At 45.0% G+C, this 17,009-nt stretch overlaps 2 protein-coding genes across 3 annotated transcripts; both read right to left on the reverse strand.

Annotated features, from left to right (window-relative positions):
- Nucleotides 1-5,493: 5,493 nt before the first annotated feature.
- On the reverse strand, nt 5,494-12,953 carry LOC111593044 (small G protein signaling modulator 2). Of its 2 annotated transcripts, none has more exons than XM_023305614.2 (7): nt 12,767-12,953; nt 9,011-9,666; nt 8,235-8,949; nt 7,876-8,175; nt 6,393-7,818; nt 6,029-6,306; nt 5,494-5,969 (listed from the first exon to the last, which is right to left on the reverse strand). In XM_023305614.2, exons 1-7 carry the CDS (start codon nt 12,828-12,830, stop codon nt 5,881-5,883), a joined length of 3,528 nt encoding a protein of 1,175 aa, XP_023161382.2. In that variant the 5' UTR covers nt 12,831-12,953; the 3' UTR covers nt 5,494-5,880. The 2 variants fall into 2 exon arrangements, with proteins under 2 accessions (XP_023161382.2, XP_023161381.2); XM_023305613.2 differs by having other exon boundaries at nt 9,011-9,984; nt 12,767-12,823.
- Nucleotides 12,954-14,278: 1,325 nt separating this feature from the next.
- LOC111593031 (molybdenum cofactor sulfurase) lies at nt 14,279-16,975 on the reverse strand. Its single transcript, XM_023305597.2, has 3 exons — nt 16,762-16,975; nt 16,543-16,687; nt 14,279-16,485 (listed from the first exon to the last, which is right to left on the reverse strand). The coding sequence occupies exons 1-3, from the start codon at nt 16,832-16,834 to the stop codon at nt 14,379-14,381; spliced, it is 2,325 nt and encodes a 774-aa protein (XP_023161365.2). The 5' UTR covers nt 16,835-16,975; the 3' UTR covers nt 14,279-14,378.
- Between the last annotated feature and the right edge of the window lie 34 nt (nt 16,976-17,009).

Raw genomic sequence — 17,009 nt, forward strand, 5'->3', positions numbered from 1 at the left:
GCTGTTGCTATTGCTGCCATTGCCAGGAACCAGTGCCCTAAAGCGAGGAGCAGCAGTCAGAGAGAATAACTGTCGTATTATTATGAACACAAAAAAAAACAATAACAAAAATCCTATGTATGTGTGTGTGTGTGTGTGTGTCTGGCTGTCTGTTACTGTTTAAGCTATTATAATATTGGCAGTTAGCAAAAAGCGTTACGACCGCACGCGACCAGCTCAAAAGTAAAACTGAAAGCTGGCAATCGTTGCGTTCCACAAATCCACGAAGCTGTTGCTATTGGGGTTGCCATTGCCATTGCCGCTGCCGCTGCCGCTGCCGCTGCTGCCGCTGCCTCAGTCGCTGTCGCTGTCGCTGTCGCTGTCGTTGTCGCTGTTAGTGTTGCTGCGGTGCCAGCCAGCCAGTCAGCCAGTCAGCCAGTGGCCACAGTCAGAGCTCAGCTGCGCTGTCAGCCCTTCTGGCTGCCCGCCTTTCCCTTTTAGCCCAGCACCAAAAGCTTTTTTAACTGCCCTTTAACACTTGCTGTCCCGCTTGCACGTCTGCCGTAATCGTATGTATCTGTATGTGCGCTCGTATACATATGTACAGTGCTGACGTCGAACGCCGTTCGCCACAAGCAACAGGACAAACGACCCGGCTCTGACCCCAGCCCCAGTTCTCAGTTTGCCCCAAATTCGGCATCTGTTCTTACTGTTGCTTCGCCTTTGCTAGCTTGCGCTTGCGAGTTGGCGAGTTTGCGCGCTGCGCTTACTGCAACCCGCTCCGCACTAGATTTAGCTCCTGCCCCAGCTGCTGCCCCAGCTCCTGCTCCTGTTGCGCGCTGTGGCGTCACTGGGCCCCGCTTACCTAACCTGCACACTCCGAATTCCTGTGTGCCAAACATCAAATCTGATGCCTGTGCGCCCATCACAGCATTTCCTTGACATCTGAAAGCAAGCGAACTGCATCGACTTCGCAGTCGTCGTCGTCCATGTGCACTCAAGCAAATGAATGTCCTTAGGCTATTTTATACACACATGTGTTTACTTGTTTATAATAAATAAATAAATACACACTTAGCTCAACCTACAGAATGTTTACCACAACAAAACGAACTACTTTATTCTCACTTTGAATATGAAATTTTTTACTTCCTGTGTATGATCGGAACCTAAGCAAAACTAGGAATAAGAAAACAACATTTTGCTAACTCTAGATCGGAACAACAATCTTTATAGATGGAGCCATATATCTCAAGCAGCCCGATTTGCCAAACTTTATATAATATAGACTTAAGCAATTATATATACACAAGTAAATACATCTGCTTTCACTTCCTCCGTCAATTCAAAAGACCTACTGAACATGCAATTAGGTATGAGGTGGTATTTCACTAATCGGATGTTTCACTCCCATGGCTCCCTCACTTGGATCCCTAATCGGAATCCCTCACTTGGATCCCTCACTTGAATATCTCACTTAGCTTCTTTGGGTCCACACTTGGATACCTTACATCGATATCTTACTTGGATACCTTACGTGCATCCCTTACTTGAATACCACCCTTGGATCTCTCCCATAGATCCCTCAGTTGGATCCCTGTCTTATGTCCCTCACTCGAGTTCTTCACTTGAATATCTCACTTCACTCCCTTCTTGCTATCCCACACTTGGATACCTCACTTGGATCCCTTACTTGGATACCAACCGTGGATCTCTCCCTTGGATCTCTCACTTGGATTCCTCTCTAATACCTCTCACTCGGGTTCTTCACTTGAATATCTCACTTAGCTTGAATACCACCCTTAGATCTCTCCCATGGATCCCTCACTTGAATATCTCACCTAGCTCCCTCCTCTGGCACCCACACTTGGATACCTTACATAGATCCCTTACTTGAATACGACCCTTGGATCCCTCCCTTGAATCCCTGACTTGCATATCTCCCTTGAATTCCTCTCTTCGACCCCTCCCTTTTGATTACTCCTTTGGATCTCTCACTTGAATCCCTCACTTAAATATTTAACTTTGAACCCTCACTTTGATACCTTCCTCGGACACCGCCCTGGGATCCCTCACTCGGATACCCTCCCTTAGATGAATCCCTCAGTTGAATCTGCTAACCTAATCACGTATTGAAGCAAGGCCACAGCGCTGCCGTCTCTACTTGAAGTATGCGTTCGCAAACCATAAAAGCAGTAGAAAGCGTATTCAGCTTATCTTGTCTTTGCTGATAGATGAAAAGTCGTTTTAGACTACATAAAGGACATAAGATCAGCAGCCGCATCGATTTAGACCTCGAAGGTTTTACGTACATATATATATATACCATATCAAGAAGCTTACTTCTCATTTACTCATCATTACAAAAAGCACGAGACGGGCTTCCGGGTATCTCTTAGTCGAGCACTACCTGGTCGGAGCACTCTTAGTTATTGTGTATGAGAGTTTAGTAAGTCGAGCAGCACAACACAAAGTTCATCGTCTTTTTTAATGATCGCTTTAGCCTTATACTTATATCTACCGAAATGGAATATATAATGCTAACAAAATACTGTGGCTCTCCAGACGGCTCTAAGCAACTGCCTACACCCAGTTTTTAATCTGAACTTGCAACTTAAGTTTTTTTTTTAATTTTGGAAATATTTTAAAAATATTTACATCTATTTAAATATTTGCAAATAAAGAAAAGGCATCAAAATTGACTTAATTCAATTCTATTGATTTTTGAGTACTTGAGATTCAAGCTTAGCTGAAGACTAAAATATGACTTAATGTTTTAATTTAATTTTTTAATTTAATTTTAAGTAAGACTTTGCTAAGGCATAATTTATTTGACTGACTTTCATTATAAAATATCTTTTCTAAAATTAAATATTCATTTAAACTTTTAAATTTTTCCACTCTAAAACCCGACCCGATTGATACTTACCAAAAATAGAATTATTTTTCATCCAAAAATATTATCTAAAATAAAAAGAATTTCTTTGTTTTTGGTGTTGTAATCAATTTTGCATATTTCACATTTATTTTATCATTTTTAATGTTTTTTTATTTAATTTTTTTTTTGCTTTTTTTAAATATGTGTATGTATATATATATATATATGTATTCGTGTTTGTGTCTCTGTATATGTGAATATTCATATAACTATTATTCACTTTCGCTTCAGCTATGTATAATGGCGTTTGCTAACTTTTTCATTCAATGCTTGTGGTATTTATATATATATATATATATATAGATGTATATATATATTGAGTATATATGTCTGACTATGCACAAACACACACACACTCATATATATATAGCTGTGTGTGTGTGCATTAGCCAGTAAAGATGATCAGAGCTCTTGCTATACGCTTAGCCCTAGAACTTAACATAATATCCATGTATATATTGACTTATATGTGTGTATATATATACTATATATATATATGTATTTTATATGCTTACGTGTGTGTGTTAATGCTCTATATATGTATAGCTAGTTCAGGTAATATTCAAATAATAATGCTTCTTTTCTGCCCTTTGCCGCTAAATTTTCCTTGCGTTCGTCGAATATGTTTATCAAAAGTTTTATCAAATCTTTGAATCATTTGCACCTTTTTGTTCTAGGCTTCAATTAAACTCTCACCCGAATGCGAACTTTAAAGTTTAATATATATGTATATATATGTGTATATATGTATGTATGTTTATCGTACTTGTATCAATTTATGCATCATTTCGTTAGCGCTTACAAAAATATCAATATTTATAGAAGCAACAAGAAATCACATTAATTTTTTTTTAATTTTCGTTTTTTTTTTTTTTTTGGGTGTTTTTCTATACACAAAAAGCGTGCGTTTCGCAGTTACTGGGTATATATTTATAAATATATATATGTATGTATGTATGTATATATATAATATAGTATCTGCATGCGCGTATTACCTGTGTGTAAACAACAAACCTTTTAGCCCAATGGAGGGAGTTTTTGGTGCGCCTGCACGACAACTAATGAAAGGAAACCAGATTGAATCGAACAGAAATGTGTGCTCTAGTCGTACAGTACCGACTAGCGTATACCCTGTATCAAAAAACCCTGTGTCACGTAGTCCCTTTAGGACGTTCTGCTGGCGCTGTCTAGCTGCTGGTATTTTATTTAGTATTTTTTCTAAACGGACTTTCATCGAGAGCTAATGTATATAGCTACTATTTGTCTGTGTACAGGGTATACGAATGCCTGAGAGTATTTGCATCGAAATCGATGAAAAAGAGTCTGGAGTATTATGAAACAAACTTTGCGTGATTAGTAGAATATATATACATGCAGCTGTTATATATATATAGTATATTACGACAGGCATTGCATCATTCCCTCATATCAAGTCGTTATTGTAACTAGCAAACAAACATATGTCTCTAACACTTCATAATACACTACAATTTTCGTTCAATCTAAGCCGCATCGCATTATATAATATCAAGATTTGGTCTATAAATCATCTCCATATATGTGTATATAGATGCCTCCACAAGCCAACTTGAGCAACTCGAGCAGCTGCCAGTGGCAAATGGCAAGCACCAAATCAAACAATTGCCTTGGCCAGCAAACAATTGAAACATTTAGTACTTGTACTAGTGTGTGTGTGTGTGTGTGTGTGTGTGTGTGTTTATCTATGACAAACTCTAACATAGCATTAACAATAATAGAAGCAGTAGCTGCTTAATCTAAAAACCCGCCCGCCCCATCCACAAAAGCCCTGCCACACCACCACAACTAGTGCTCATGTATGTATGTGTGTGTGAACATATTGATACACACATATATGTGTGTATGTGTGTGTGTGTATATATGAAACAATATTCTCATTTCTGAGTATATAAAACGTATAAATATGCAACTGTCTCTAAATAGTTATGTTTATATACATATATATTTGTGTCTGTGTGTGTGTGTGTGTCAGCATACAGTATATGCTTGCCTATGTATATGTATGTATGTATATATTTATATATATGTATATGTATATGTATATCTATGTATATATTCATGTATATTGTATAAGTATAAATAATTTATATTGTTGCTTAACATTTCCTTTGTTTATAGTATATTTAACGTTTTGTTATGTTCAGGTCACTACATTTCTTTGCGGCTTAATTTCGTTATGTTTCGTCTTCGACTTAATAAATGTTTTTTTTTCTTTGTTTTGGCTTTAAAACGATTCCCAGCCAGTTAATCATAAATTGCAAAAGGGCCCGTGCCGCGGGCAATACTCGTTCAATTCTAAACAACGCATGATCGATAAACGATAAGCCATAATCGATAACCGATTGGCCGTCAAGGATACATGATAACCGATAATTAACTAACAACTGCCCCTAGAGCGTTCGGTGTCCTAACGGTGCATTTAATACAGCTACTGTTACAGCTACAGTTTCAGTTACCGTTACTTAAGTCTAAGCACGTATAATCATTCAACTATATAGCCTATTCGCATCTCCATCTCCCCTACTTGCTGTGTGTGGTTTTTTTTCGTTTATAAAGTTCATCTCCTGTATAATACCTACAATAGTATGCGATACTTTAGTGCTCTCTACCATATATAACGATGTATATAACTCTCCAATACTGTTCAAGGAAGTACGGATACTATGTATTGCATGTGACTGGTAAACTATTTGCTTGAGCCTACACTGTGCTAGTTTATAACTGCTGTGGATCACACTCTACTACACTCACTCGCTGACGCACACACGCTCTCTCACACTCACACACACGGACATGCATGCACACACATATTATACACACAGTTGCCACGAAGCCAATTTGAGTTGCACTGCCACTGCTAGTTCCAGTTCCAGTTCCAGTTCCAGTTCCAGTGCCGGCTCCAAATCATGCTCCTTTGCAAAAACTTATTTGTTCTCAATTATTGTCTGCAATTGCAGGACGAGGCTGCGTGACAGCTGCAGAATCGACTGGGCATTGTGACGCTCGGCCATTTCTGAAAGGCATCAGATGATCAGATATTATATATTTAAGCAAATTCCCGATTGATCTTACCGTTAAAGAACTTGATGACATCTGTAAAGTCCATGCTGTTGGACAAAATGATGTCGCGATAGGTTTCGAGCAGCGCCAGCGCCAGGAAGAGCACAAAATGCCCGGAGGCAATGTGCTTGGCCGCCCAGATCACCTCCCAGGTGGCAAAGACATCGTCATAGATGAGCTCGCGCTTGAAGTCCAAGAGGAACCAGCGGTAGCAGAAATAGAAGTGCGTATAGTCCCCATTCGAGTCCATTAGGTCGTACATCTCCGAGTCCAGTATCTGAATTAGCGAGCTGAGCACGAGAGAGAGAGAGAGAGAGAGAAGGCAATCGAGATAAGAGACAGATAGAGTGGAGCGCATAGATATAGAGATAGATACCGCATATTGGCGAAATGCATGTCCATGGCACCACCGCTGGGAAAGTTCTCGATCATGCGCTCCATCAGCTTGCAGAAGCAGCTGTAGCTGAGCGATTCATCATCGAAGATGACCAGCAATGGAGCGACCAGGTCGCACATGCCCTGCATGTAGCCCACATCCAGATGCTCCCACACATACGTCGATATCACATTGCGCAGCTTGTCCAGATTCTCGCTGGCAAAGTACCAATAGTTGCGATCGCAGCGCTGCACATCCTTCTCGATCCGATGCAGATTTAGACCAAACTGTTCTAGCAGCTCCACGCTATAGACTCCGCCATTGGAGCTGGCTGGTGAGACGCAGACAGACTTTGGCTCCTGCAACGCATCCAATGAGGCGACGACGGTGATGTCCTCGTTCAGGGGCGACATGAGGCTTGTTTTGCGTGAGGTAAACTCCTCGGTGGGCTCGTCGTCATTGCATTGTGCGTCAAGGTCATCCAGTGAGGCGGCTTCTGTGATAATGACTGATGTTGCCGGATGCTCCTCATCGTGACGCACATCGTCCGCACTATGAAATTTAGTTAACTGACCATTCGCCTCCGCATCCGCATCGGCATCCGCATCGGCATCCGCTTCTGGCTCCACACCTGCCTCGTCTAAGACTTTGGCATCTGTCAGATCGCCAAACTCATTGCCCACCGTCTCGTAGCTGCTGGTCGAAGGTGAACTCTTAATACTAAGCAACAATATGTTGCCACTGCCGTCTAGACTGAAACCTAGATCGCCTTCGGCTTCGGAATCACCGAAGCAATTGTCATGCAAGCGCAGTGGCTCCATATCGTCAATGTTCTGAAACTCCAGCACCACTTGTCCGCTCAGCTGAGCCGGCAGCTCGGCTGTCTGTTCCTCGTTTTCCTCTGCCGCTAGCAGCTGCTGCTCAGCCTCCAACTGTGGCTGCTGCTCATCGAACTCATCGCCCGGATCGGAGATGTCCGAAAAGTCGTTGTCATCAAATACATCATTCTCGCCCTCGGCCAAGCCGTCGTTGTCCAGCTCTAGCTGACCATTGCCATTGGTCAGCTGAACGTTCGAAGCGAGTGGATTGGCATTGGCTGCCAGCTGTGCTTGCTCTGCGCTCAGCTTAGCCACAGCCAAGGCCGTCTTCTCCTTCTCCCGCTGTCGCACAATCGCCTCCACGGCCAGCCACTCGCTCATCGTGGTCTCGTAGTAGTGCTTGCAGGTCTCGTCCTGCTTTTGGCGTTCCTCCGGCGTCGAGCCGAAGGCATAGTGGCCAAGCAGATACGGCCACACCTCCTTGCGCAGCTCATGCTCCACGCCACCGAAATAGACCAGACGATAAAGCTCTAGCTCGCCAGAAACGATGCCATCAACATTCATCGCCAGCCACTTCTCCCTGGTTAGACCCTGCTCATTAACGGCCACTGGAAGCAGGATACGTTAGGCTTTTGAGTGTCAAGGACTAATTTCAGTTCACTTACAATCTGGGGTAATGCGACCATTGACCAGACCGGACAGATGCGTGCGCACCGTGGATAAATGACGGCAGTAGGCCAGCCAGCCGTAGAAGGCGCGCGAGATGATCTGACGACGCATCGTGGAGCAGACCAGTTCAATGCTGGCCGTTTGACTGGCCTGTATCAATGGCGGATCCGGATTGCTGCTCTGGTCAATGGATAAGCTCTTGCTGGAGCAGTCGCTGCTGCCGGTGGTGGAGCAGCTGCCCAGGTGCTTGCGCCGCGGACTCGATCGACCCAGCTCCAGTATGGGATGTGTGGCCACTACAGGGTATAAATCACTTTAATTAGCTTTGCTAGGCAAACGGCGGTCGGCCACTTACGGAACTCCTCATGCTGGCTCTTGCTGACGACCCGAAACACATAATCAATGGGCGTCTCATCGCTTGATGACTCCATGACCGAGGGCAGGATGTGCCGGCGGACACTTTTGGGCCATGGGAAGAGCTTGCCGATGCCGCGCTGCGACCAGAGCGGCGGATCGAGCTGGCCATGCGGCAGCAGACCCGTCTCCAGGCAACTGAGAAACGCCTGCAGGTGCCCGCCCTCCGGAAAATGTATGGGCGGACGCTGTACGCCATCCTGACCAACTAGTATAATGATCCCACCTGTGTCACCGCCGCGATTTTGATGGCAGTGCACGTAAACAATTTCATCGACATTGATATTGAGAGCATAGCCCCAATAGAAGCTTTTGTCGCTCATATCGGGATCATTGTAGCCGTTCATTAGCTGATTGGGCGTCCACTTGATGGTCAGCGACTGGATGCTCTGGTGCAGACTGAGATAGCCGGGCATCGGCTCAGCCACATCTTTGGGCAGCACCAGCACGTTGTTCTTGCCATAGAGCAGGGTGGTGCGGGAATTCTGATGCAACGACTCCACGTAGTCCTTGGCCACGCTCGCCGGCGAGCAAGCCTTGAAGCTGCCGCTGCTTGTATCCTCCGAGCTGGTGTGCAGGCTGCGCTTGAAATTAATGATGGGCCGATGACAGGTGGGAGGCGTGCGATTGCCCGAACTGATGCGATGACGCTGCACCTGCAAATTATTCAGAATGAGACAATTTATCAACAAATAGTTGAGCTGCTGCGAGTTTTACCAGCTCATCGGCGCAGGGATCGGACCAGTAGTGATCGGCAGTCTTGGCGCGCGTAAACTCCAGAGCACAGGGCCCAACCAGCAGGGAGCTGAGTATGGAGCCGTAATCGGGATCGGCGACCAGCGCCTCGCGATCGTAGTAGCTCTGAGCGTTGCTCACCAGATGCTCAATTATCTTGGCCAGACGCTTCTCATAGAGTGCCAGGCGAATCCACAAATATTTGCCCAGCGGTGCTGAGGCGCCGTTGGCGCCCACCGAGGCGACAACCGTATTGATGGTGGTCACAGAGCTGCTGCTGCAGCTGCCCTTGTTGAGCAGCTTCGGCTTGATGATGCTGTCGCTGCTGGAGGATGAGCGCTTGCCGCTAACCGCATGACTCTCCTGCGCCAGCTCCAGCTCCAGCAGTCGACGGCTCACATAGTCCGCCTCCGGGCATATCTTGGCTATCTTTTGTATTAGCGCCGTTGTCGACGAGGTCTTGAACAAGCCCAGAGCACGACGCCGCAGACCGTGACTGAGGCAGGCCTCCACAGCGGCGCACAGTGAAGTCACGGAACTGCTCTCCTCGTGCACATACTTTTTGGTGACCGCCTCCTCCATCAATTGCTTCACCTCCTTCTTAACGCTCGCAATCAGGCGCTCCTTCAGCTCACAGTCTGCATTGAGAAAAAAATAAAGCACAAAGGGCCGCAAATTATGTGCTGAACATTTCCAAGAATTTGGCATTACGGCTGAAATTCAATGGCAGACCTAATCCGCAAGTCACAATACAATCACTGACAAGTCCGCATAGAGCTTCCATGCCCTTTCATATTGGGGGCGCCCAATCCCAAACTTGGATCAGACGCTTTTCTGACGGCTTAACCTTTTCCGAGCCCTTCTCACTGGAATTGCATTTCCAGACCGTTGTCAATCATTTCGCTATCAACGTCAATTCGCTTCCTCCAGCTCGGCTCATGCTTCTCAACGAGCACCTACTTGTGTATGTATACTATTCATGGATGTATTCACAAATATGCTAATGGCATACGAAAAGGAAGCCCAAAAGGCGCGCTTCTAATTAGAATGCAAATAGGTTGAAGCAGGATTTTGGCTGGCGGCATCGTCACATGCCTCATTTGGCGGAAGTATTTGCTAATACAAGAACCTGTATATTGATTCGCTTACATTTAGCTATATGTACATAGGGGTATAAGTCGATGCAAATGGATTTCTGATAATAGAATTGCTTGTCTGAAAGGACACTTATCAAAACATGTGGCGCTTAGTCAGGGCACTTCTAGTGACAGGTGTGTTAATATTGAATGCCAAATGATAAGAGGGATTAGGTAAGTTCGCATTGGAATTAATCATTATATAATTTAATTAACAGGATACCTGGGCAGCGCCGCCAGCCGGGCTGGGGCTGCTAACCTTGACTTGCCAAGCAAAAAGCAGCAAAATAAAGAAATAATGAAAAAGCAAAACGAAGAAAAGCTTGCTTCAACCGTAAACTAGACAATGTGTGTACCTAGGCGTTGGGTGTGCTGGGTGTGCACACCGGGTGGTGTGTGTGCGAGTGTGTGAGTGTGTGAGTGTGTGAGTGCGTGCTGTTAGCTACACCTGCGACGCACACTCTTGACCCTGAACAACATAAAACAGCTGATGACAGGCAAACAGTGTGTGAGCATTGGTGCGAGCGAGACGACAACTGTTACACACGCCAAGCCAAAAGGGAACCAGTGAGTTGAGTGAGCGGGAGAGTCAGAGCAATAGGGACAGCTACAATGAGTGCGAGTGCGAGTGCGAGTGCGAGTGCGTGAGCAAGCCCAACGGTAAATATGAGCTTGTGTCCTGCTTTTGCTCGTGGGCCTTTAATTTGCTGTCAGCTACGACCTCGCGCTTCATTTCGCCGCGCCATATTGTAAATGGAAGCTGGACCCAAACATATGTTTGCCACCCAACAGAGCCAAGCATATAAACGTGTATGCGTGTGTGTACGCACGCACGCACAGATACAAACAGGTCAGGTGCACGTTACCTGCGAAGCGTAGCTTCGTAGAATTCCGCTTTGGTAACCAGATTTTGAAATCCAAGTATTTGATAACAGGAGCAAAACTTGGGGTTAAGAGAAGAGCATTCAAATTTCCTTTGCATTGGCTGAATTTATGCTCGAGTTTAGTGGAAGCGGTTAGGCAAGGTAAGAAAGAGGTCTAAGGTAAGCAGCTTAGCTTACTAGGTAATTAAAGCAAACTAAGACCTAGCGAAGTAAAACAAGTTAAATGAACTATACAAACTAAACGATAAAGAGAAAAAATGAAGGAAAACCAAAGCCGTATACTTTAAACGTTGCTTAATTAATAATCGAAGGGGGTAAGCCGTGCCAACGCAAACGCTGATTAAAAGTCGATATTTACTCAATTAGCTAGACGGAGGTAAAGGCCAGAAGCACAGTCAGTTCTCGGACTGATGGATGGACGGCTGGACGGACGGACAGACAGGAGAGCTGTGCAACGTGCAACAGGCTCACACGCGCGCCACAACACGCCAGGACATTGAAATGATGAATGCAAATTTGCGCGCATGACCCTGAACTTTTGCATTTCACGTTGGCATTGCAACAAGACTCGCTAAAGGCCACTTCACAGGTATGCGTAATTTAATTGGCTCCGCCGGCAGTGCCAATTGGCTCTGAGCAGTGGGCGCTGGCTATCAGATAAAGCAGCTCATACACAAAGTGCACTTAAGCAATCGATGCCAATTAGTGGGCTTGTTGCATTTAAAGATGTGAATATAATTAAGTTGCAAGCGACACGAGCGCCACCAGCTCGCCAGGTGCTTAAGCCTCATTTAAATGTCATCGCTAAGCTGCCTTTCAAATTAATGAGTCTACTTAATCATGGCTTAAGCATTTCAATGATATGTCAACTTGGGTTTACTGTCTCTTTCTCTCTCTCTCCACTCTCCTATCTCGTTCTGTTAAGCCTCTTATTATAATGACTGATAGATAAATACATACATAGATAGACATTTATGTATATTGCCTGTCAATTAAGTCAATATTGATGATAAGATTAGATAGGACTGGAATGTAATTAGCAGGATTATCAAATTAGTTTGCCAAGGCAATTCTTTGCCAAACGGAACTGTAAACAGTTGCAAACTGTTCAAGAATATGCCAAAATTACGATCTTATCAACTTCGAGTGCTTATAAATTATTGAGAGTCCTGAGAGGAATAACAATTCTGCGTACACATTTTGATTTACGCACAACTATTTCTACGAACGTGCTGGAACTGCAGACAGTTCCTCCCATGCCCATAAAAGTATGCTACATAAAAGCTTTCCAATATTAATAAGGGGGGCATCAGCGGAATGAAAACTTTATGTCTGACTACACATATCATCCACACACACACACACACACGCACGCGAGCTCGCAACACAAATTACAAAAGTTCTGCTACTCTGAAAGTTGCTGATAAACTTCGCATTTGTCTTGCAGAACATAAAATCATTTCGTTTTCTCACCTTCAGCTGCGACGCTTTCTAATCATCAATAAACATACGCAGGCACGCACGCACTCAACTCACACTCATACAACTTTTTGTTTAATATACATAAACATATACCTATATATATATATATATATATACATAGCTCTACATAATATCAAAGCTATCTCTCTTGTTGTCATTGGTGTTGTTGCTGTGGCTGTTATTGTTTGTGTGGTTGCGGCATGGCAAAACGTGAAAAAAAAGTTTTTCTCACTCACCGCTGGTGGCATCGCTGTTGGCATTGGAGGCGCCACCGCTGCTAAAGCTGTGTAGCATATTCATTTTTGGAGGGTCCGTGGTACGTGCTTCGCCGCAAGGCAGGCTCCCGATGGCTGCTACTGTCTGTTGTTGCTGTTGTTGTTGTTGTTGCTTTTGCTGCTCTGCTCTTCACTTTTTGTTGTAGTATATGTGTGTAAGTATGTATGTGCGTAATTCTTTGGGCAAATATTTTCAGTTTCAGTTTTGTTTATGCGTCTTCGTTGTTATTTGCACACACACACACACACGCACTCTCCCTCTCTCTCGCTTCCTTCCTCTTTCTGTCTTCTGCGCGCTTTATTCGTGCCTTCTCCGTCACTCCCTCGCTAGCGCTGTTTCGTTATCCCAGCTGTTGTTGTTGTTTTTTTTTTGTAGTAGTACTACTTTCGTATTTCTTATTATATTTTCTTTCGAATATTAGGCAAAAAAATTAAATTGTATAAAAATCTATATTCGTTGTATTCGAATTCGACAAAAACTTCATTTGTTATTTTCTTTGCTGTGATATACAGGTGTACTACACACACACACACATGGAGGCGCACACATGCTAGTTCATGTATGTTTTTGTTGTTGCTGTGATTACTGCCGTTGCTGTTATTGTAAAAGCGTTGTCCAAAAATAATTACGCATTTTGGCATATGTGCATATGCGCATGGATCTGTATGAAACTGCGTGCTTGTGCATATATATTTGTGTATTTACATATGTATGTATGTATGTATGTGTAAGCGCACATATACCACACTCAGCTCTGGTATTTTACATTTCAGCTACTTTCGCGTTCCTGTCGTTGTTGTTGTTCAATTTGTTGTTGTAGGTAACGGACATATATATTTAGCTGGCGGCCCGTTATGCACAGTTCTTTGTATTGCATACTTTCTTGGACTCTGTCTCACACCATTTTTGCCTCCACACTGTGTGCGTGCGTTTGTGTGTGTGTACGCGTGTCTGCGCGCCTGTCCGTCTTCGTCTTTGTCTGTTCGCTGTTGTCGTCCGTTCGCCAGCAGCTTCGTTTGTGTACTAACGGCAACTGATTGACACTCACAAGGCAAGCTCGCCTCCAGTCGCATCACACGAGTATCGAATGTCGATAAATAGCGATAGACATAAGAAAAATAACGGTTTTATGTAAGTTTTAAATAACAATTATACGAATTCTGTGAGTAGAATCGAGCTTTTCAAAAAACTATCTATTTTAAAATTAAAAAATATTAAAATGAATTACAAGTGTGAATTGATTGACAGGGCGAGAGAGGGAGATAAAATCTGAATGTAAACGAAAAGAACAAAGAAGTAAATAAGCTTTAAAATTGCAAGAGTAAAAGGATGAGACAGAGTGAAAGAGTGAGAAGCACACACGCTGTGTGCTTCAGAAAGAGATACTCTTATGTTTAGATTGAGTTCTGTCAGTATCGAATAATGCTCAATAGTTTCCTAGTTTTTATAGGAAATTCTATTTTATTTCAGCGTAAACAATATAAGCACGAGGTTGGCAAGTAAACAAAGTGTTTAAAATTACAGTATCACTTAAATTATATTTACACAAAACTGTTTTCGCTGGAATGTCACTCAAGTAACGATAATGGCATCGCCACAAGTCAGTTGCTGCTGCTTATCTTCCGTTTCACTGGGCAGACGCGAGATGTAGATGCCGAATCTCATTTTGCCGCTCTGCATGCGGGCAATGGTCGTGAGAGTCTCTGGCGAACGTTCGCCGGTTCGCTGATTGATGCAGATCATGTCACAGCGCTGGCAGGGTCCGTCGACTTGGAAGAGTATGGAGCCAATGCGCAGCTGCGTGTAGGCCAGCTCCTCGAAGGGCAAGCCCGTATCGATGATTATGTTGGCGCGAAAGCGATCGACCGTCTCGTCCAGCGGCTCCTCGAACTGTAGCGAACGCACCGAGGCACGATTGACCAGCAGGAACTGGGCTTGATTCACCAAACTCAGTTGCTTCTGCTGTGTGCCCGGTGCGCTGCGTTGCGCCGACTGACGCAGCAGCCGCACGCCCTCCAGCCCAAGGTGCTGGCTAAGCCAACTGGCTACCTCATCGCCGCAATCGTAGCCCTCGATGGGCTGACGACAGACCTTGCTGTGGCAGCGTGCCGAATTCGCAGCCTGAACGCTCAGTGAGAGCGGCACGGCACAGGACGATTCCGCGTAATGCAACTCCAGTTGATCTCCCGCAATGCGTGGCTGTATCAGGCACAGATCCGTGCAGCGTTTCTGGGTTAACGCCATGCCATTGATATCGACGATCATCCACTCGCGATCATACTGCAGGCCCTGTTTCGTCAGGGGCCAGCCAACCGTAGACTTGCCGACCTTAAAGGCAGCACACGACTTCACCGGATAAATGGCCAACTGGAGTAGACGTGGACGCAAACGCTGCGCTCGCTGCTGCAGCACCTTGGGCAGCATCTCCGCCTGCTGCTCAATGAAGCTGAAACGCAGCTGCGGCTTAGAGATGACAAGATAGCTGCTACGCAGCATCTGCAAAAAGCGTTCAACATCTTGTACACGGGTCATGTAGCCAAAGGAAACGCGCACGGCGCCCGTCGGCTGTCCATCCAGCAGATCAAAGTAATCGCCACAGATGCGTCCAGCGCGCTTATAAATGGCATCCATTGTATCATCATTCAGATTCAAAAATTGCTGGCAGGCGCCCACATTGCAGAAGCAACCCGTGCGCAACATTACACGATGCAGTGCGGCCATGCAGGCGACCTCGCCAAAACCCACATAGTCCCCAGTATCGGTGCGCACGTTGAAGGCGACAGTGCCGCCCTGTTTGGCACGATCCTCATAGCCGGCATGGTTATAGAGCGTGATGAGCGGTGCACCATTGGGATGTTTCAGCTGCTTCAGCTGATGCTCACAATAGCGTGCCAGGCCATGTACGTGCCGTGAAATGCGCTCGATGCTGCGACCAGGCACTAGGCGCTCCAGCGTGCGAAATCCCTGCAAGAGCTCTACTATGGACAAGAATGGCAGTGTTCCGTCCTCGAAGCGCTCGTGGAATGTGCTGCGCAGCTGATGGTCCATGGTATGTGGATAGACATAGTTTACGGTGCCGCCGCCATAGAAACGCTTGCGCAGCACTTCCGCGCCGCGGCGACTGACCAACAAGCCGCCAACGCCCGTGGGGTAGCCAAAGATCTTATAAAAGCTGACGCAAACAAAGTCCGGGCGATAGCGTTGCAAGTCCAGCGGGCTGCTGGCGGCATAGGCAGCTGCATCCAAGCATACATAATAATTTTTGTCGACTCCATTCGCTACTGGTTCAGACTGTGCGCTCCAGATGCATTTGCCCAACTGCTGAAGGCCGCAGTTTTGTATCTTCTCAATGACAGTCAAGGGCATCTTGTAGCCGCTGAAATTGCACTGAGCCGAGAAGGTGAGCAGAGAATTGGCCTGTGCTGTTGGAGCTGGAGCTGGAGCTGATGGCTGTGCCTGTTCGTTAAGCAGAATTTCGTCTTTGGTGAGCATATAGATGCCCTTGGCCTTAACCACTTGACGCATGCCCAACACTGAAGTGTGATTCTCTTGGCAATAATGAAAGTTGCCATCGCTGGCGAAATCAAAGTGTTCGGCTACAAGACGCAGTGCAGCCGTTGCATTGGCCGTAAACACAACATGATAATCATCTGCGGTGGTATTGAAGAACTCTAAAATTCTGTAAAAGATAACAGTATTATCAACTTAACTGTAATTAGAACAATAACTACCTTACCTGTAGCGCACCTGATCCACATAGTCGCCGGTGGCACGACAGGTGTGCGGATTACAGATAACATCGCGTTGCAGTTGCTGCGCTGCGTTCAGCACTTGGCTTTCGGCATACAGAGTTGTTCCCGCATGGTCGAGGTAGGTGCTTTCTGCGTTAGAAGTACATGACGTATCGTTCAATTGGTTTCTTATCAGTGTCGCTATTTCATCACGTCTCACTTACCCGCTAGTCTGGAAAACTCCTTGTCAATGAGTTCCTGCTCTGCAGCTGTAAACTCGGCTGTGTATCGAACCATTATTGCGCATTCGGTTGAGGTCTCAGCGTTATTTATAGCTGCTCATGGTAGTTAAAACGCAACCGGTACTTATAGAGATGTCACCCCATAAGTTATATTTAAAAAAGATCAATTTGGATCGCTATAGTGAAAAAAAATACATATCGATAAGTTCCAACAAACTAATATAAATATC

This window comes from Drosophila hydei, unplaced genomic scaffold (genome assembly GCF_003285905.1).
Source record: "Drosophila hydei strain 15085-1641.00,03,60 unplaced genomic scaffold, DhydRS2 tig00000426-arrow-arrow-pilon, whole genome shotgun sequence".
Taxonomy (NCBI): domain Eukaryota; kingdom Metazoa; phylum Arthropoda; class Insecta; order Diptera; family Drosophilidae; genus Drosophila; species Drosophila hydei.